General features: G+C 50.9%; 5 protein-coding genes across 5 annotated transcripts; 2 read left to right on the top strand and 3 right to left on the bottom strand.

Moving 5' to 3' along the window:
- Positions 1-1,395: 1,395 nt before the first annotated feature.
- On the bottom strand, positions 1,396-2,651 carry BCR38DRAFT_147102 (uncharacterized protein). The gene is made up of 2 exons (XM_040853679.1): positions 2,118-2,651; positions 1,396-2,059 (listed from the first exon to the last, which is right to left on the bottom strand). The coding sequence occupies exons 1-2, from the start codon at positions 2,449-2,451 to the stop codon at positions 1,488-1,490; spliced, it is 906 nt and encodes a 301-aa protein (XP_040709304.1). The 5' UTR covers positions 2,452-2,651; the 3' UTR covers positions 1,396-1,487.
- Positions 2,652-5,689: 3,038 nt separating this feature from the next.
- On the top strand, positions 5,690-6,310 carry BCR38DRAFT_491409 (uncharacterized protein; the record flags this gene model as incomplete). The annotated part of the gene is made up of 1 exon (XM_040864659.1): positions 5,690-6,310. The coding sequence occupies one exon, from the start codon at positions 5,690-5,692 to the stop codon at positions 6,308-6,310; it is 621 nt and encodes a 206-aa protein (XP_040709303.1).
- Positions 6,311-9,211: 2,901 nt separating this feature from the next.
- BCR38DRAFT_415215 (uncharacterized protein) lies at positions 9,212-10,253 on the bottom strand (the record flags this gene model as incomplete). Its single annotated transcript, XM_040859009.1, has 3 exons — positions 9,212-9,834; positions 9,891-10,055; positions 10,109-10,253. The coding sequence occupies 3 exons, from the start codon at positions 10,251-10,253 to the stop codon at positions 9,212-9,214; spliced, it is 933 nt and encodes a 310-aa protein (XP_040709302.1).
- A 611-nt stretch (positions 10,254-10,864) lies between these two features.
- On the top strand, positions 10,865-11,695 carry BCR38DRAFT_491407 (uncharacterized protein; the record flags this gene model as incomplete). The annotated part of the gene is made up of 3 exons (XM_040864658.1): positions 10,865-10,985; positions 11,040-11,099; positions 11,157-11,695. The coding sequence occupies 3 exons, from the start codon at positions 10,865-10,867 to the stop codon at positions 11,693-11,695; spliced, it is 720 nt and encodes a 239-aa protein (XP_040709301.1).
- An 846-nt stretch (positions 11,696-12,541) lies between these two features.
- Positions 12,542-20,529, bottom strand: BCR38DRAFT_491406 (alpha-1,3-glucan synthase; the record flags this gene model as incomplete). Its single annotated transcript, XM_040864657.1, has 13 exons — positions 12,542-13,261; positions 13,346-13,925; positions 13,995-15,054; positions 15,168-15,474; positions 15,546-15,731; positions 15,800-15,951; positions 16,020-16,261; positions 16,328-16,491; positions 16,552-17,454; positions 17,516-18,844; positions 18,902-19,221; positions 19,385-20,283; positions 20,333-20,529. The coding sequence occupies 13 exons, from the start codon at positions 20,527-20,529 to the stop codon at positions 12,542-12,544; spliced, it is 7,059 nt and encodes a 2,352-aa protein (XP_040709300.1).
- Positions 20,530-20,682: the final 153 nt, after the last annotated feature.

The following is a 20,682-nucleotide window of genomic DNA, read 5'->3' as shown; positions in this document are numbered from 1 at the left end:
AACCCACCCCGAACCCACCACGGTTGGATCGCGATGATAACCTGTGCCAATCAGCTTCTGAATGCGGAAATTATGGATAGAGGCCATCCTTGTAAACACGCTGTGCCGTACGGAGTAGAGGTGCTCGTTTCCGTAACCCTCTATTCGCGTCCAACATGCAGCTATGCAATTGGCACAGCAAAGCCAGAGAGGGGCGGTGGCTCAAAAATAGAAATTTTGGCTGTCGATGTTTCCATGGAATACAAAGTGATTGCTTCAAGTTCGAAGGCAGAAAGACCATGCCATTGGATAATCGAGCAAATGTCAGACTCAAATCGTAAGTCGGTTATCATCAGAACCGTCGGCCCGACCGCAGTGAGATTTCGCAGCCGAGATTCTCGCAAGGGGTGTCCACTCAATTGCCAAACCCAAATTACGACGACCAGGGGTTGGCAAGGCTTGATAGGGGGCGATTATCACTATCCTAATTACCGCGACCCGTGCTGTACACGCGCCTTGACGCTTAACCCTAGGTATTGGGGGCTGTTTTAGATATAGTCATGGCAAAGGTTAAGCGCATTTCGGCTCCCATTCGCGGTAAAATATTGTAAGAACTCGCTCCGGTATCAGTCTTAGATTAACCGTCAAACCTTGGGCAGATTGTTGGCTATAAAAGGCGACGGGCAAACGAAATACAGTAGGAACTGATCGCTGCACGCGGTTCTGTGGCACAGCATACCACACATAATCGGTTAAGCTAGACTGGAAAGCCGACCCCTTGTGATCGGTTTTTGAGGTTGTTCCCTCTTTAGCCACCCAACAACATGATAATTTGCATTCCTTCAAGAAGTTCGGCTGGGGTTTAAAGAATGTGCGGGTTTGTTAAGGGGTGAATAGCTGATAAATATTATGGCGAGGCCTTCCTGTCTCTCTCTTGTCGACTCGCCACTTAAGTATGCTTAGCAAGCTTCCAACCCGCAACACGTGAAGCCCTATTACCCTGAAAGCACCAAATTGTCGTGCTATGTATGGAAGGCAAGAGAAAGCAAGAATGCGTGCCCGAAGTCGGCATATTGACCCTCCGCTTGCCGCCACGGCGATTGAGGTTGAGATTATTGAACCGGCGTAGCGATAGTGATATGGTACAAGTACCAGGACCGAGCCACACGGGCAAAGAAAAACCGTAGCGCCTTTTCAATGGGAAATACGACGTCCGGGCACAACTCGATAGCCTTTGGATAGCCCGGCTAAGCTGGACAGAGTTGAAAGGGTAATGTGAGAATAACCACCCGAGATTTCGGTTCACTAAGATCATTAGCCCCATTCGAAGCACAGCTACCCTCCTGCAACCACGGAACAGCCGCCAACACGATTTCCACAGCACAGAGCATTGCTGTCGGGATCAAGTGTCTTGAGCTAACTCTATTATGGTTGGTCATCAGATAAAATTGAACGCATGATGTGGGTTTATAAATTTCCCTTCCGGAATACAAATACAGTAGGACAGGCTAACTGCGAAGCTCTGCCATCTCTCTTGCATCAAGCTCCGAAGGCTGATGCCAATTCCTGTGTGGCAACTCCCCGATATACTGTTCAGGGGTTTTGTAGTACTCAGGAGTGTTCCATTGCATCTGAGCGGGAGCAGCCTCAGGCTTTGGTTTTTGGCTCCTTTTCTGAATCTGCAAGCCCAGGAAGCATACCGCTGCAATCATTCCCAGGCCCAACGGTATCCCTACACCGAGGCCGATCGCCACACTATGGTCATTATTCGGGGTTGCCGCAGTGCTCGCCGTGGGCGATGAGATCCTAGTTTGGATTGGCGTGGAACTCGTGGCTTCGTCGCCCCCAGCAGTGGACGCAGCGTCGGGGGAGGTAGTGACCGTGGCCACGGCCGTAGACGTGGAAGTGGTTGTTTTGGAAGTACTGGTCGATGGATTAGGCGGATGATGAAGGGACAGCCCTACTGGAAGCTGGACGGTCTCAACTCCCGGGTCTTCGCAGCATGTCGTTGATCTGTTGTTGCCGCAGCAATATGACTGCCCGACACAACGCCAGAAGAAATGAAGTCCTGCCGCATCACCTATAGCAAGCAAGAAGTCAGTCTCCCTTCCTTTGCACATCGGCTTCAAACTACCTACTCTCTTTCCCTTCACAGTAATTAAAGCAGGGCTCTCCCCAATCTTTATCCGTGCAGCCCTGTTGGCTGATGACATTATCGATGACTGCGTCCATGCACAGCCCATTGCTCATGCAATAGTCCCACGGACTACAGCAGTTAGTCACCTCCGCCGTGAGATTGCAAGGCATCCAGGCCTCAACCGGCTCGTCGTTCGTGAACACCCAAGGGGTGCCCTTGCTATTATAGCATCTCGCCTCCACGGCTGTTGAAGCCAACAACAAGATCCAAGTCGACAACGCCCATAGTGAAAATGCTGTATAGCACAGAGTCGGGACGACCCGGCCGCCTCGCATCGTAATCGGTTGACAGAAAGAAGTGGAAAAAGAAGAAAGATATCGAGAAACGTCGGCGACACGTTGGCTGGGGGGTTGGACGATAAGTACAGAGCATTTACTACGAACTGCACCATTGGCGACTTGCCAAGGCGAAAATCATGACTGCAACGAGCTTCATCGCGCTTGTCATCCACCTCCTGGTCGGATCTTTATTCCTGGTTGGATCGGTCTTACACGGGAACATATGAGTTCATATTCGAAGTCATGTCATCACTCCACTTGGGTAACTCTTCGCGGCGGCACAGCAGTTTCAGGGCGCTAATTGAACAACGAGGTATTGCTATTGGGCCTCTCCTGAATACTTTTATGGAGTCGGGTCGAAAAGATAGATAACCTTTGGGGCAGGGCGACATTGTGCAGGGATTCTTGGTTTAGCGTGCGGCCCAGCCCACTGGCACCAGGAGTTCGGCGCAGAGGTCAGCGCTTGCTATTCCTATTACTTTCTGCGGAGCATTTTATCGTGTAGGGGAGGAACAGGACGAAAGTGCTCCCTTGACCGCCATTCCAAAGCTTGGTAATGCCTTGTTCGTGGCCATCAGGTCTGCCAAAAATGCCTTTCAAGTCGTTGAAGTCCCAGTGAGTCGTTTGCACATACAAGTATGTTGGATAATTGTGCTCCCGCCTGTTCCGCCCGTTCCGCCCGTTTGAGATGAAATAGCCCGGGTGGATTTGAAACCCCACATTTTAATGCTGAAAAACTCATAGGTTAAAAGTGTGTTGCCAGGATAAGACCAAAGTGGATTCGACTCAATGAGGCCTGAATTGTGGCCCGTGTTGGTTCATGCAATCTTGCTGTGTCTCTACAAACGGTATATGGTTATTGAAGCACGGGAGCCTGTCTTTCTTTCACTTGGTCCTTCATGTAGCGCTAACCCACTCTCAACATCAAACGGATGATACGCCAACACACATCAACATGCATCCGCTGTAGTGATTGAGGGCGCTTAGATTGATGGTATGGCAGATGGAAAAGAGTGTGCCACAAGGCTGGTTGTGTCTTCTTTGCATTGCAACCACACAACCAGCAGAGAGGGGCACGGCGGCGATCACACGCTGCCCCCCCCTGTAAGCCTTCGTCCCACTTTCCATGTCCTCTCACATCTCCTAAGCTTCAGCTCCTTGATTCTCAAACCTACTCGCGTCGCCAATCCAGAGTTTGGCGATGTGTAGCAACCATTGTCATGTTCTTATTTGCCTTTATATCTTAGTTAAGTCTGCCTTTCGATTATGTCGTTTCGGTTTCGTGCACCCTTAGTGGTCAGTACAACCTTTCTGTTCATCATTTGCTTCTATCTGCTCTCTCTCGAGGTGGAGACTCTCTTCACGGAGTCGATATATTCGCCCAGGAACAATCGTTAGTTTTCTTGAACATGCCATAAGAGGGGCCTACCACTTGAATTTGCACCGAAAGTACTTACGAAGGTGCATAAGCCCATCTTTTCATCGCAGGTTGCTAGACAGGAAGTCACTAGTATCTCAGAGCCGCTCATAGTAGACCAAGTGATTCTTCGCTTTGACCAACCGGGAGAATCCGGCCAATCGCTTCCACTATGCACTCCTATCATACTCTTGGTCTCCGAGCCATACCCCGAGTCAACTACATTCTCCCACCTTATCTTTAGTGTGGTACTAACCTGGAAAAGTTGTGTGTTTTTCACCTGTCCATCGCATACCGGTGTGCTGGCTGGAACTTGAAGCTCATCGTGATCGGATATGAGTGGAAGGCCTGAAATGATAAGGCATTGATGCTGCAGCAAGAGTACCGAGACAGCGGTATTCAAGCGACCGTCTTCGAGCCGCTGCACCCATCACACCATAAGTCGTAATCTCATTTCGTGGTTCTGACCCAGATGCTGAAGGAAGGCGGGTCAGAGACGAAATGTTAGGCCTGCTGGATCATGACATGTTCTTTCGACACCTTAATCTCCTATCCAACGCACTGGTGTATTTCGACAATAGGGCCGATGTGTATAGGGGGGCCCTGGCCGAGGACTTCGGTTCCATACAAACTTTGGGATCGTGACTTACGGCGATGCTGGAGCTTACTTCTTTGCCTCTCTGGCGCAGAAGCTAGGCGGTCTGGCTGAGACGTGCCTCCAAAAGGACTTCATCATCCGGAACTACGACTATCACCAATTGAAGGCGAAGTTGACGAACTTGCGGCGCTTGCGAGTTACTCAGTCGAGCTGGCATTAACAGTTGACTGACTCTAGATCTCAAGGTATCAGCATGATATTCTGGAAGACATGAATGGCTTCTTCAAGTCCGGAGTCGAGCCACTCAACTTTCACCATTGGCAATGCTGGTATCATGAATCGGTCATCAACATGACCGCCGCCACCAACTTCTGCAGGTGAGTGAACAGTCCCACATATTCCCCGCCCATTTCAGTCAACCTCGCCTCTGTAGAACTCACCTTGAGTATTATTTGCTGGCCAACAATGACATAAATAGCAACTGTTTTCTTCAGCACTGGCTCTTCAGCAAAGGCACAGTTCTCTCAAATGACCACTCGATCGCTGTATAATGCAATGGTTTGAGCAACCTTGATCTCGACAAATGGGAATACACTTAGAAGCAGGTGCACGAGGACAAGGATCCCCGATACAACTTCTCTCTCGGCCTTTTGCGGGGCAAGTTTGGCGCGGTACGGAAACTGGCTACGGCGCTATGAGACAGATTTAAGAAGAGGAGTGACCGAACAGCGTGTTTGATGAGGCTGTTGAACTTATATGAACAACACGAGGTTTGGGTAGAATGATAATTTTAAATCTTGGATCATTGCACAGCTACTTACGTTATCTATACCGAAGGAGTGTAATAATTCGGCGCGGAATCTGATGTCGAAGACAATGTGGCGCCGGTTATGACTCGTAGTCTCGCCAAGTTTACAAGAGGAGTCACGAGTGGTCTTTGGTTTATGGTGTTTATAAATGAGGTAGGAAGGATGCGGCGAGCAGAGGGCAACGTCTTTCAACAATATTTAGGCGCTGCGTCAATGTCTCGAAACTGGGAAAGCACGAAGACGACAGACCCACTCAGAGCCTCCAAACAGGAGGTATGAGGTTGACCTCACCAATGACCTACTGAGCTTCCTCAAACTCACAGCATCCTTCATTAGCATAACTTGGAATACCAAAACCCTTCGATCGTATACATTCGTAGAAGAACGATGTATCCCATTAGTCAGAGTATTATGCCTATCTCCATGTATTCAGGATATTCCACAAGCAACTACGCCCCTCCGAGCCCGCGAACCCAAATGCTCGACGAGATGGAGCGAGGGGCCAAGCGGCACTGGCGCGCCGACTGCAACAAGATCCGCTACGCTCACGCCCATCACTATATGAAAAGGTGCGCAGAGATCGATGACTCGGACGCCGCGGACAAAAGGTCTCTCAAGAAAGCTCAGCTCAAGCAGACCCGGCGCCAATGCAAGCAGGATCTTCTAGCCCACCGCGCTAAGACCTCCCAGCGGTACAACGAAGTGTTCGAGGCGGAGCCCAAGCACGCGGCGCTGAGCAAGCATAGCTCGCGGAAACGTCATTGGGAGATGTACGGGATGCTCAAGACACCCAAGCCGTATCACCATTGGCGATTTAAACACATCTACGAGAATCATCGGCCGAGTGGCTGGAATGCTTCGCTGAGTGATGAGAGTTTGCCTTGGGCCGAAGTGGATCAGTTGGAAAGGCCCTTGACGGCGTTTATGTACAGGCGCATGAAGCCGCTGCCGATTGTGTTGCATCTAGGGGATCGCGAGGAGGTCGTTGATAATGGGGCAAGTCAAGGGGGGGATGAGACGGTAGAAGACTGAGACTAGGAAAGAACTGGGTGTTCATGGGATGGAGACTAAAAGACTCGGGGTACATTGAATTCGGAGTAGAAGGTATTGTCATGGCCTGCAGCATGAGAAGAAGCATGAAAATAACAGTAATTTCGAACCAATCACATTTACCCAGAGACATCTTAGTTTCAGATGCACAAAAATTTCCAGCCATAAATCATAATTATGCTTATTTGGGGTATATTATCTCAAGCACCTTGATGAGATACTTCCGATCAAAAGGTCTTCGACAGCATCAATTTCGATTCAGTACATTCAATCAGTATCTTGCAGTGGTATCTAGGCCTCACGCTGGGTGATCTTGGGAAGGCTTGGTCTGTTTAGAGCCAAGTTAGGTGACCGCATGTAAACGGTATGAAGCCCGTTGGGCAAGCAAAGAATCGGGATAAAGTTGCCACGACGTAGAGCACGATTTGGATAAAAAAGCGTACGGAACAACACTTCTGCAGGTGACTACTGTGCTGGGATGTAGTTACATGTGTTTCTTCATTAATAATGACTCTATAACGTGGTTTAACACCGAGTCGCGCACTTTTTACCACACTATAATTTCAAGTTCAATTAAAAAGCCACAACAGACTAAAGTTTATTGAAATGCATCCAGAGCTATATACATCTGACAATTATAGTTCGACTTGACAAGTCTTTACATTATGTCCGGTCTTCTTACACTTACTAAATCGTCGTACAGTCGACGGACCAGCCTTTTCTTTACCCCCTCTAGAGCGCTTGTCCTCCTTTAACTGGGCCTCCGCGTCCTTCCGGGCCAAAATGTCCAGGGCATCGAGCGTTGAATAACGCCCATCATAAAGCCCGTCTCGTCGAAGTTCCACATATCGCAGTCCTGGATCCCGTATTTGGCCCTCATATTCGATACAAGCCGGAACCAGTCCTCAATAATCTTTGGATCCTCGCAGAGGGCCCTCTGGAAGTTATACGAGCGAGAAAAACGCGTCTGTAACTCTGGGGTTCGCTTTACAAAGCGATGCGCCCAGAGCTTGCCGACGCGTCGGGTACCCCGCGTCGCAAGAATAGAATTGGCCATATCTTCCACACCCTCTAGCCGGGGAGGAAACCCTCTCAAATCTAGGTCAAGTACATGCTGAACAATAGCTCTTTCCTCTATCTTGGTGAGGACTCGGGTACACCGTATAGCTTTGCTGCTCGACGTTGGCTCATATTTTTGGTCGATCGGATAGCTTCGATGGCAAGGTTGATTTTGGCTTCTTGGGTTTGAACTTACATGGTGTTGTTGTTGAGGAAATAAGTGTTGAAGTCAAAAGATTGGAAAAGTTGAAAAAGTGCGCGACTCGGTGTTAAACCACGTTAGAGATTTTTGGTGGACACTACAGGTTTGTCATGGGCCGGGTCGTCTGTGTTGGTTATGTAGACACCCTAAAATAGTACAGCCCTGCTTAGGGATATGGACAACAACCGATAGTTTGCTACAATATATGACGATGTATTTCTTTGGTGTTTTACTATTTAATATCCGTATTTACCTGGTTTCTCATTTCCCCTCAGCTCAATTGATACATTCTCTACTTCTCCGTCTGTCCAACCCTATCACACGCTTTTGAATCTGCTAAGTTGTTATATCTGTATCCATCACAGTATAAACAAGCTCAGATTCAAATTGGTCTCTCGCACTACGGATAATCTGAAAGGCGTCAAGCTGGCGCCCTATGCGACCATCTCACACGTTTGGCAACGAGCCGTCGAGGCCCGCACGCTCAAAAGCATCAGTTCCAGGTACGGTAGGGCCAGGAGTAAATACGTATCTACTTTCGCGACCGTCTTTTTGCCGCCTGATAATTATTGGCTGGGTATACTAGCGAATCTCGGATTCGTGGTCTGTCTGCCCACGCACGGCGACTCGGGCATGTAGATGACTAGGATCGGACCTGGGTTCTGATATGTGCGAGGATAGTGGACAGGGACGCCTCTGCCGATGGGGAAAGCCCGTAACACACATGGAGAACCTGCTCAGATCCCGACGTTTCCAACCCCCTCGTTCTTGGCATGGCTACCACGGTGCTGTATATGTGATACGAAAAGGTAAGGGGACCCACTGGTTAGGTGAATCCCATTCAATTAGATACTATAACGTTGCGCACTACTGCATTATAGAATCCTCCCCCCTAGGTGCACGCATCAACATGCACAGGCGCGCACGGGTTTCTTTTCAATGGATCCTCTATGAGGTGATCGCCAGGGCGTCATGATCGAGTGCGCTGAGACAAGGATCCCCTTCAAGTGGCCCCTGGGAAGATAAAAAGGCGGACTACGTTATTGTGGAACGCTCTGGTTCGCATTAATACCGAGGGACATGTCGGGAGGTGAAAGCTAAGTGGGAGTGGCTGGGAGAAGAGGGAGAAAGTCTGCAAGAGCAAGCATACTGAATGAGACAAGTGGCTCTTTACATAATTGTGAGTTTTAACGCAGCAATGCCAAGATATGTTTAAATTGCTTTTGAAATAGGATAAGAGTTCTTGGATCTAAGGGATAAGGAGATATTCTTTCCTAGCTGCAACGAATCTTACGTATGCGCCTTTTCAGTGTTCGAGAGTCTAAAGGTTTATCAGTAGCTTAAGGAGCCTCGGCCAAGTTGGCTGCCCGGATACTTGAAATGTAGATATTTGCGAGGTACGGACCTATAAGAGAAGAGAAGATATGGAAGATATAGTTGAAACGACCATTCGTACTAACACATAACTAAGCGTAGAATTCGGTAGAACCTCAATCCAAATTGTAAGACGACACGCAATTTATATATAGGATTAGATTGGGAAGCACGGATATGTGATATGATTAGAAATACTCCGTATGGTTGCACATCTTTAAGCCATGCATTGTTTATAATCTGGCTAACTAGTACGCTACACCAACCGCAGACTCGAAACCCAGACTTATCTCATCTGTATATCCTTCATCCGCCAAGTCGAGAACACAGCTGTCGTTTGGCAACCACTGCTCCGCATAGCGGCTAACAGTAGGATTTTTAATAAGAACCTTGAGCACGGGGCCAGTCTGCCCAGGAATCCCACGGTTAAAGACACTTACCAGATTCCGCCAGAACTGAGCCACGACCCCGAACTCATCATCCCAGGGCGTTTCTTCCAGCCAGGAGATTTCGTCTATTATTAGGACAACCACTCGCCCGGTCGCCGCCATTAATGGAGTTCGAAACAGATGTTGAAGATATTGAAGATTTGACCCCTGGATGCCTTGGATCGTATCCAGGTTAAAGGCAGAGAGGTCGACGCGATCAGGCTCAGCATCGAGTAAATGGGCGCTTATATGACGCAGCATTCCACTTGGCCGGTTGAAAGGGTCGTCTGGACCATTGTGTTGTCCGCATAGATGAATTAAGGGGAGGACTGTCCCTGATTTGGACAATCTTCGATAGAGTAAGCACGAGAGAAGCATTAAGAGTGAGGCAGCCTCTTCTTGAAGATTGTGGTGTTCCCCCATCTGATCAGAAGCACCTGGGACTGGTTGCTGTACAGCCATTGATGGAAACGGGATTGATACATGATTGAAATTGCACTTTCATTCATTGTGGGGGACGCGTCTTGCTCCGCATCCAGCATGGCGACTTCTAAATCGAGGTTGACGAGCTGGCTATCCACTCCAACGATATCCCGCAGCTGGTTTAGTGTAAGAAACACCTTGGTCGAATTTACAGCTGCTAATATTTGAGCGTTGCTCTGGCCTGGTGGCATCAGTTAGTCACGGATCGATAACAGCTTCAGTGAAATCGCTTACCTTGTTCCAGTCGAGTCTGTCGCTCGAAATCGAGGAGATGCTCTAGCGTGCTGCTGACTGCTACCTCGACATTCTTCTCGAGAGAGGCTATGCGGTTGTGGAGTGCGTCCCCCAACGGCGGCCTCAAACTTGCTGATCCTGGCATCGATACACTCCTTGATAGCCTGCTTTTCGACAGAATGGCCGTAGATGTGGGGCAAGAATACAGATTTCAACGCAGCGGCTGCTTTAACGTCAGTACAGTCACGTGGGAGTGTATGTTATCGCTGCAGTTACAGAAGGTAGATTCATCTATCCACTGCAGCATCTGCTCAACACCTTCCAGGATGCCCAAGTAGAGGTGTTCGGCTGCGTTCCACACTTTGGGGTCATTTGTGTTCATGTCAATGTGTTCTGTGTCATTTGGACTATGTACGGCAGTTGTTCGAGACAATTGTATATCTTGTCCCTGATATCATTGACACGCTGTGCTACCTGTTCACGCGTTCGATCAGTAAATGCACCGCCTACAGGGACATCCGAATTGCTTAACTGAATACGAGTGCCAGAGCACCGCAAAGCATCGAAGTAAACTCGTTGTTGGGGAGGAAGTTTAGCACGAGTTGCAACACTGGAGCATTGTTTTGCAGCGATCTACCCAAGAAGCGAGCTGGATGGCATTGTCATTTTCTCTGCTCTGCGTCCTTTTCCAGTCCCTCGTTGGCTATGTGTTGGATATCTTTCCTACCGAAGCAACGCTCGACGTCAAAACCTTTGATGGCTTCGACTTTGCTGGATTTCACGAAGACCTTGACAAATCTCTTGAATCTATCGGTCTGCTTATGCTTCGGGAAAGCAAAATCCCAAAGGCGCCAATTCGATCTGATCCAGGACAAAGGTACCCATCGTCCTCGTGGGATAATGTTTCTGCGTACTAACTGAAATCATCCAGGGAAAGGTATCATTCTACTTCTACATGGTGGACCTGGCGTCGAGAAGACCTCCACGACAGGTAAGCATAATCTTTACCCATGCGCAAAGGTATATAATTTGACACCAGGTTCTCTAGAGACCGTCATCAAAGTCACACGAGAGCACTTCACCAAGATCGCCGACGTTTCCAACGAGTTCAACTACTATCTCTGGCGCACTAAACATCAACGCAATGATGAGGCCATGAACCGCAGGAATGAAAACCATGATGCGTTCGCGGGAGGGGTCCCGTTCGGCGCCACGCCCATGGCTCCCAATGTTGGCGTCCAGCTATACCAGAGTCCGCATCAAGCTTCTTCTGGTATGCTGCAGTTCCACCAACAACAACAGCCTCCGCCACCGGGTATGCCACAGGGGTCCAGTTCGATGTCGATAACAGGATTCAACGTCCCGCAAGCCCCCATGCAGGCCCCAACGATGCCACAGGTCCAGCCAATTGGCAGACAACCCCAGCCCAGCCCGTTTACCTCCAAGAAAAACTATTCGGGATCTCAGGTTCCAGGAACTTCGCAGTTTTCACCACCACAGCCGAGTCCGCAGATCATGTGGAGTCAACAGGGGATGCCGTTGCCTCAGACACAGTCTTTACCACAGCAAGGTCTACAGCAGTTCTAGCTCCAGCCTAAGGAGGGCCTACGTGTCATGTACATGGTGAAATGAGGTCAAAAAACTGATGCGAAACCTCTCCGTAAGGAACACAAGACAATACTGAGCAAGATTGCCGAGGACAGGATTAGGAGTCTACAGGTAACACGGCGGGAAAATCATTTCGACATCCAAACGGCCATGTAATTGTTCATGGATGGATCAGAAAGATGCCACGAATTTGTCTAGCTAGACACTAAGTTTTACATGTACTTCCCAACTTCGCGTAGGCCGTAGTGGATATGTTGTAACAGCCCGGAACACTTACACCCGAGCCAGAATGCGCTAGGTAGCATTGCCACTTAATCCATTATTTCACAAGGCAAACCAGACCAAATTTCACGTATCCTATCATTATACTATTGATATAATCTCATTCATCTAAAGGTAGTCAGGTCAAGCAACCTCCGTAGTCGCGGAGGTTAACCCCCATCAAGACCCTGTCACGCCTAACCAGACCCCACCAACTTCGCCCCCACATGAAGATTGCTACCAGAGATAGCTATTTGGTATACCTCTGTCAGCAATATTTAGTATCTAGTACTGCACTCGCTTGGAGATATACAGGTGTCCGAAATGCACTTGAAACAGCGCTGGAGGCGGGGTAAACTCCACCTATGTATATAGTTCAGATTGTCCAGACAAGCAGCATGTAGAGAACTAAACCTCACTTCCAACCCGAAATTCTACAACTTCTAATAAAAAAATTACCTATATACAAATCCATGACCTGGCCACTCCAATTCCATGTACCCATCCAAAGACATTACCTCATCCCATGCCACCTATTTTCTTTTTCAAGCCGTTTCCAAATTTTTACGGCTTGCTGACTTGTTCCTTCCTGAAGAATTTGAAGTACCCAATACAAATAAACAACTGCAAAAACAATACGACCCAAAACCAGGCCGTACCAAGAGCACTCACGCCTTTGCTCATATCCGGGAATACATCCCCGGGGCCGAGGTTATTGGGCGCAGTGGCCCGGGCTAGCATGGTCGCTATACTACCTAAGACCGAAGCCGACGCGACCGCGGCCGAGACGTGGACTCGGGTCAGAGTTAACATGAGAATAACACCAATGCCCGCCCCGGACACAGCGTCCAGAAGACCAAGCCAAAGCCAGAGCATACGACTCAGAACCGCAGACGCCATGGCACCACCAGCCCACGGCAGCCAGAGACCGATGCGGGACGTGCCCCAGAACATCTGGGCCCAGCGGGGAGCACCGAGGCCGACGGCGAACATGGGGAAAAGCCAGGGGTGGCTCTTACTAGCAACGGCGAGAGCATAGAGGATTCCCGCCCAGCCGATGGTGAAGAAGCCCAGCGCGAGTAAGACGACGCCCCAGACGGGGAGGACCTTCGAGCTGAAGAGGAAGAACCAGTTGCGACCGTAGAGAGTCGAGAGGAAGTAGTTCTGGATCAGGACCGCGAGTAGGTACCAGGCGATGGTCTTGCGCTTGAGGAGCGTCTTCCAGAGTTGCGGGACGGGGCCAGGAGTTTCGCGATAGAAGTCGGGAAGGCCAAGAAATACGACCTGGTGGTGAAGTTAGCGCTTGTTCAAGAACAGAAACGGAAGAAATGATCAAAGAGGGGGTAGGGGTGGAGAAAGGTTACTTACAACACCAATAGCCCAGAGCAATAAGGTGATAGGCAGACAGACACCGAGGAGTGCCGGAGAGTTAGCCAGGGATGGCGAAGCAGTCGAATTAGCCGACGCCGCACTGATCAGACTTCCCCACGCCCACAAGCCAATTGTGTACAACTGACTCAACCCCTGAATAACTGCCATACGGAAAATCCAGGTAGTCACCGTCGATCCACCATCCGTACCAAAGTTAAACGCGAACGAGATGGCGCCACTAGCCGAAGCCGCAGCGTAGAAGCCCGTGGCCACATTTTGCAGCCAGCCCTTAGTGTCGCTGTCACTAGCCATGGGCGAAAAGCCCAGGATGATGAAGGCGATGCCGTAGACAAAGAAGGGGATGGCGAGGGGGTAGAGCAGTGGCACGGTGCGCGAGAGCGTATACCAGAGGATGGCGAAGACGAGGTAGATACTGGCCACGGTGTATAGCTTGGTGGCCGCCTGGCCGACTTCGCCTGTGAGAAGGGTGACTTGGTATGAGTTGACCGAAAGAACTTGGTTCATGGCGAGGAGGATACTGTAGATTGGCCAGTCACCAACGCTGTATTGAAGATACCTAGAGGTGGATGTGTCAGCAACTGGGAATGAAACAGTCAGGGGTGAAAGAGTACACGGGGTCACTTACTTCTTCAAACCCGTCGGCGGGACGTAGTCATCGGGGATGGCAAACTGTGACCTCTGGTCCGCCATATCATCATCTGATTCCTGGTCAAGAGACACGCGCGTGCTGCTGTTCATCAGAGCAGACGGCAGTCTCGGCCGGCTACCGCCAGCAGCGGGGACGCGCAACTTGGATCGAGCAGGTGAGCTGGGTCGTCCGCCCACAGAGGGTGACGGAGACGCAGAGCGGCCGAGTCGTGCGTCACGGTACTGTTCGAACCACTCCTTCTCACTCTTGATGAGGTAATCCTCAATACACAACTCCGAAATAGAGTTATCCACCGTCAGAGCTCCCAGCTTCTTCTCAAAGGCGGAATAGAAGTCTCCCTTTTGATCGGTAAAGAAGGGGTCGACCTTTTGGAGCTTGAAATCGTTGCGATCGCCCACCACTTCGTCGAGGCTGAGCATGGAGGCGCGACTGGAGTTGTCGTGGATGCCGAGGCCTCTTGGCCGCTCTAAGCCCAGGTCCGAGCCCATGGGCCATTGGTCCGGGAACGACATTTCTGAATCGTGGCGGTCATGGCTATTAAAGAAACTTTGGCCGGGGGTTCCGGGGCGGGAGCTCATGGGCGAGCCCAGGCGAGGGGTCAGGCCGGGCGATGAAGGGCGGGACACCATCATGGGTGTGTTGAGTCCCGACGGGTTGCGGCTGTAGTCGCCCAGCGTGTAGTCGTCGTCGTGGTCAGGAATTTGTCTGACGTCTATTTGGCTGACGTCGGCATAGGTTGTCGTCACATCGCTGGTCAGAGCCATGGAACTACCGTTGTTTTGCGAGTTCTTGAGCAGCGCTAACGCTTTCTTGGTCGACTTCTTCTCGTTCTTGTGGTGCACCCTGATAACACTTGACTGCAGCTTGTCCAGCTTCTGGAGCCATTGGGCGACGGGGAAACGTTGCTTGGCGGCCGCCGCTCGCATGAGAGCTCTCGTTGGGCGGTCCGTCTCCAATGCTGCCACAATGGCATGTTTGAACTGGCTAAGCAAATGGGACGCTTTGGTCGACTCAACAGTGAACCACCAACCGGGCACTGGAGTAACAGAAGTCAGTATTTCCCATCGTCAGGGGGTGAGGGCAATCGAGCAATCACGCGGCGATTTGAAGTCGTATCAAGATAGAAAAAGGGGTGAGAAAAGAACGTACTGGTTCCCAAGCCTCCCACTCTTCCTCCAATACCCAGCGCACCCTTTCTTCCAAATTCAACGGCAACCAAACCAAAAGGTTCGTCACGAGAGGGAATCAAGGCAAACTCGGCTCCACTGAAAATGTACGGCGGCAGAGCCGTGAATTCGGGCTTACTGAACACACGTCCAGGGAATTGCTCCATCAACTTGGAAAGCTTGAGGGCAGCGAAACGACCATACAAATCAATAACGGGTCCGACGCAGATCAGCTGAGTCTGGGGGTAATGTTCCAAGACCCAAGGGAATATGTCGGCAATAAGATCGACCTATAATTCATTTCTTTTGTCAGCAAGGCCAATTCTGGAGCAATAATTTTGGTTTGTAAAGCGTCACTTACGCCCTTCTGCAAACTCCATCGTCCAACGAAGACCATCAGCTCAGCATCAGGGTTCTGCGTCAAGCCAGCCCACTCCTGGGCCTGCCTCTTCAGCTCGGCACGACCAGCCTCGAACGTCTCATCGACCTCGAGTTTGCCTTCTTTGAGGCAATCGTCCTTGTTCCACTCCCCAGTGTCACTCGGATCCTGTCATCGATTAGCATGTGTGAGCTTAAGACGGAATCGGCTGATTGGGGCTTTAAAGGGTAACATACCGGATTAGGCAACTCTCCAATCTTGGAAAGACCCCAGAAAATGGGATAACGAGCATAGGACCGGTCACCATACTTCTTGGACACACCGACTGCACCGAAACCGCCTTGGTTGATACGCAGGTAACTGGCGCCGGCGTTGAGCAAGTTGAAGACTGTGTGAACGAACCGGTTAGCAACAACACAATACCATCCAGAACAGAATGTCCATGGCACAACATACCAGATCCGAATTGCACGTATTCCCTCACCACCTCCAAGGGCAAGTTGTACACCTTGCACACTTCCATACTTTCCTCGGGGGTTCGCATCGGCCACATGCCCTGGAACTCGGCATTGTGGAGCGACATGGCGGCGGGAAGGGTCTTGGGCAGGAGGTAAAGCAGCGCTGCTGCTCCGTGGTAATCGTTGATGTGGTACAAGTCGACGGGGAAGCGGTTGATAGTCTCGGCAATACATTGGTTCCTGTTACGGGTTGTCAGTCATGTCCGGCTGTCATTCCTGGCGTCAATGGGGTGGGGAGATGCTTACCAGGCGGAGTAGTAAATAGCACTCTCCATGTCGTCCATTCTAGCCGGGTACGGCTCAGCCTTGGACTGCTTGCGGAACACGGGGGCGTCAAGCAGCACAAAGGTGATATTGTCGACCTTGTGGTACTGGACTTGGATTTCGTAGAACTGGTCCATGATTTTGACCTGTCGCATGAAGGGTTAGCATTTTCAATGTAAATCGGAAGAATTCCAGGGGTTGCTTACCAGCATGGATTCCGCGGGTTCGTCGATAGGGTAATCGATACCACCGACGCACGGAACAACCCAAATCAGATCCTGGTGCTTGCAGGCGGACCCCATAAGCTGAGACATGACACCCAATCCTCCGATCTTAATCTTGATGGCCCAGTCGTCAATGTTGTACTCCATAGTAGCGATCAAGACCGTTCGTCGCTTTGTCGGCGCCGCTATCTCCGCAGCCGCCAGGTTGAGATGGCTGGAGCTGAAAGTCTTGAGGGGCACGGAACCAGCAACGCCCATGAGCTTGTGCCTCGTCTTCTGGACCAGAAGGCCGAACTTGGACTGGTCGTGGGTGCCGAACTCGTTGAACTTGACCTTGTAGAAGGACCGCTTGAACACGAAGACCACGGCTAGACCGCTAATTATGGGCACGATCCAAAGCAGGATATACAGCGCCAGCTGCGCGTACATGTTGCCCTGAGGCTGGAGCTGGTATCGAAGCGTGGAGTCCTGCAACACGATACGGTAGGAGAGATACGGCTTGGGCGGCGCTTGCGTGATGTTGATGCTGCTCTCCACCAAACTCGACGGCGGCAGACGCTCGAGAACATAGTCCCCGTCGATGTCGCCGTAGACGAAACTTTGGTCGGGCTGCCCGTCCGGGTTCATGCCCCAGACACTCAATTGGATATGGGCCGAAGGGTACCACTCATCCATATAGTGCCAGTCCCAGGTGGACGCGACCGAGTGCTGTTTGACCACGTTGTTGAGTCCTGCGTCGTATCCGTATTGGTTGAACGGGCCCGAGGTATGCAGATGGGGGAATCGACGCGGGGTATCATAGTCGAGGTCACCGTGTTGTACGTAAGCACTGCTGCCCAGGAGTTTACTGTAGTATTGCACAATAACGTGTTCACCATCCCATTCCTACAAAGAGTCAAGCGGTTAGTATTCGACTTGTTGACCGTCCAGTATCTGGCATACGTACCTGGCTTTTTGTCCCCGACCACGACTGAGACTTGATGGTCGATTTTTGGCTGTCGGGATATTCCATCCAGTCGCTCCAGCTCGATTCCCAGGTCAAGGAGTAACGGAACTGGTCAGCACCAGCAGCGGTGTGGTTGAGAATGAAGTCTCCGTCGGAACTGTCTGACTTGGACAGAAGCGTTGTGGAATAGTTGCTCGTGGTTTGGAACACGAGGGGGTTGTCTCCCGCACCAACCCGTATGAGGAAGCGGTCCACCGAGTTGGTAAAAGAGCCCAGATCAGCCGTGGAGGCGTTTGTTACAATGATCTGGTGAATTCCGGGGGCCAGATCGACAACATCGGCCGACCAGGACCAGGCCGAAGCAATGGCACCTGGGTACGACGCAGTGGTTTCTGAAATGTTCTCGCACTTCACGGTGGAGCTGTCAACACTGGGGGTGACGCTGGAGTCGAGCGTCTTGGAACTGAAGCTGATGGCATCGGTGAATGAGTCGCAGTCCATAACGGTCGATGCGTGGAATGATATGCTGACGGTGGTGGACTCGGACGATTTGATGCGGAAGTCGTGTCCAGGATAGTACTTGGTGATCATGGGTGGTGGTGGGATCCACGACGCCTCTGGGACGTAGGCTCTAAACTCGTACGCGTTCATCGTAATGGTGTCGACACAACCATTATACTCAGTAGATCCGTTGATCTCCAGCTTCGTTGCCGAATCGGTGAGATTCAACCGTTGATGGGGGAACATCAGGTTCCTGACCTTGGTGTTGGTGTCGAAGGGCGCAATCAGAGTTTTGTTCAAGTCGTCGCTCGTGCAGTCGAACGAATACGTCGTCGTGACGTTATTGTTGTGGTAAAGCAACCACACAGGCGTAGCGCTGGTCCCGTTGCCCAAATCCTGGATGCCCAAGAACTCGGATCGCATCACAGACCAAATGCCGAACTCGGTCGGTGTTCCGGAACTTCCAGGCAACGTGACCTCCTTTGTCTGGGCAGACAGCTCCCTCAGGTAGAAGCCGTCCTTCAGAACAGGGAACTGCTCTCGAAGATGGTACATGTGCTTGATAATAGCCCTGACCGGGTGGCTCGGGTCTCTGTGGTCGTAAGAGACGGTGTCATCTTCGCATCCGGTGAGTGCCGCGTCAAGAGGCATCTGGTAGTACAAGGTCGCTTCTAAGCTGTAGCATCCGTGTCTCTGCCACGCCTGACTAGATGAAATCGGCTGTCGTCCGTACATATAATTGCTCGCCGTGTTGTCATGTACATAGTAAGCCTGTTCCTCGCCCCAAAGAAGCAAAGGGATGCCAGGCATATGCAACGTCGTTATAAACTGCACTGCGGTTAGTTTTCCATGTAGTAATTACTCTGATGTGTGGAAAAATCCTACCAGACCCAACAAGTTACGCTCAATTCCAAGAGTAAGCGCAGGCCAGCGGAAAACATCTTGGTTGACAACTCCGTACATATGTCTCGGATCGAATTTTCCCGTGTTCGCGTTGAGGAAGTCGTTGGTAGTGAGCATAGTGTTCCAAGCTTCAACCCAGTTCTTGGGAAGATCGTACGCGGCCTCGACACTTCCGTCCATGCCCAAGAATCTAAGTAGGTTTCGGTAGATTGAATAGTGGAAGGCGGCCCCGTCCAAGGCCTCTTGACCCTCATCCCGAATGAAGATGTCCTTGGTGGTTGCATTGGTTAAGTTGACGGCGACTAGTCAATAATGCGAGTTAGCATTTATTGTTAGGAGGGGCGTCGTAAGAGGGGCAAGCAAGATGGGATTTGGGGGGAGGGGGGTTTGGGTCATAATGCTGGTGGTTTTGGTGACGGTTGAGGGGTTCACGTGACAACCCCCAAAGCCTTCACAGGTACTGACCTTCAATGTTTTCCAAGTATTGGCTTGGCTGGCGGCCGCGACCGACATAGATGGAGCCGAATCCGTTTCCTCCCGTAATTTCGCCGGGAATGAAAAAGTTGTTCTTGCCCAGCTCGCGTGCGCATTCTCTCAGGTGCGACGAGAAATTCCCTTCAGCGTCAACAGTAACCTGGGTTGCCTTATCGTATCGGAATCCGTCAATGTCCAAAGAGGCAATGGTGATGCAGGAAAAGTGCGAAAGCTTGTCCAGCACTGAAGGAACCCATTCGCGAAGTCGGTCCTGGACGGAGGCGAACTTGGTGATCTGGCGACGCCAATCCGGGTACACACCAAAAGCCTCGGTATCACCAAACTGGTCAAAGTCGCCATCGTAACAGCCCCCGAACTGGTCGTACACATCTTGATCGACTTCCTCGCCGTCGTCCAGATAGAACCTCGGCATGTCACAAGTCTCGTTGTACTCCGTGCCGTAAGTGAAATCGTGGTAATGCCTCGAAGTCTTCCACAACGCAGGATGTTCCTCTAGCCAGAAGGGCGCACTCTCGTTCAAATAGTTCTCGAACCCAATCAGATCGCCCATGGTCGCCAAGGTGTTGTCCAAAATAATGTACATGCCGCGCCTATGTATCTCGGTTACTGCCGCCCTCCACTGCGTGATGTTGCCGAAGTGCATGTCGAGAAGCGTCAGGTCCAACGGTGAATATGAGTCGGCGCCCCATGGCTGGTTGATGAAAGGCGATCCAGCCACGTAGATGGCCTTGATACCGAAGCCTTGAATATAGTCGAGGGTGTCGGCCAGTCCATCAATATCACCACCAAACCGTAGTTGGGTCCCCAAGATGTCCTGCTCAAAGTGGGTTTCGTTGATGTTGTCGTTACTTGGATCTCCGTTGACAAATCTGCCGGCAGGTTAGGATCGGGCACCTCGGTCGGTCTGGGTATATTCACCTGTCAAGGAAGAGAGTGTAGAAGGGCAATCGCCAATTTTCCGGCGACGGATAGAAGTCATGGTCTTCCCATTTCCCCCAATACTCTAAGGGGTTATCTGTGTCGTTTTCATTGAGGTTGTAGCCCTCATATTGAGGATCGTACTTGAGGCCGCTGACAACGCTGACAAGCACAAGTCCGAGTGACAAGATGAACATCTTGGGCGGTCCGCCAAGGGGACGCTCATGTGTGAATGCGTCTGTAAACGAACGGGGGGGTAGGGGGTGTACAGAAACGAATGTCTTAAGGATGAACAACGAATCAAGCGAATGATAATGGAAAGCCCCTCCCAGAAGACGCACAGCAAGAAA

Source organism: Pseudomassariella vexata, assembly GCF_002105095.1.
Source record: "Pseudomassariella vexata strain CBS 129021 chromosome Unknown BCR38scaffold_32, whole genome shotgun sequence".
Classification (NCBI taxonomy): domain Eukaryota; kingdom Fungi; phylum Ascomycota; class Sordariomycetes; order Amphisphaeriales; family Pseudomassariaceae; genus Pseudomassariella; species Pseudomassariella vexata.
Note: the sequence above shows the minus strand (reverse complement) of the source record. Positions and strands in the feature narration are given on the sequence as shown.

Coding starts and splice junctions, on each gene's coding strand:
- BCR38DRAFT_147102 (XM_040853679.1), bottom strand. CDS start 2,451: ATGCGAGGCGGCCGGGTCGTCCCGACTCTGTGCTATACAGCATTTTCA. Junction 2,060..2,117: donor TTACTGTGAAGGGAAAGAGA/GTAGGTAGTTTG, acceptor TGCTTGCTATAG/GTGATGCGGCAGGACTTCAT.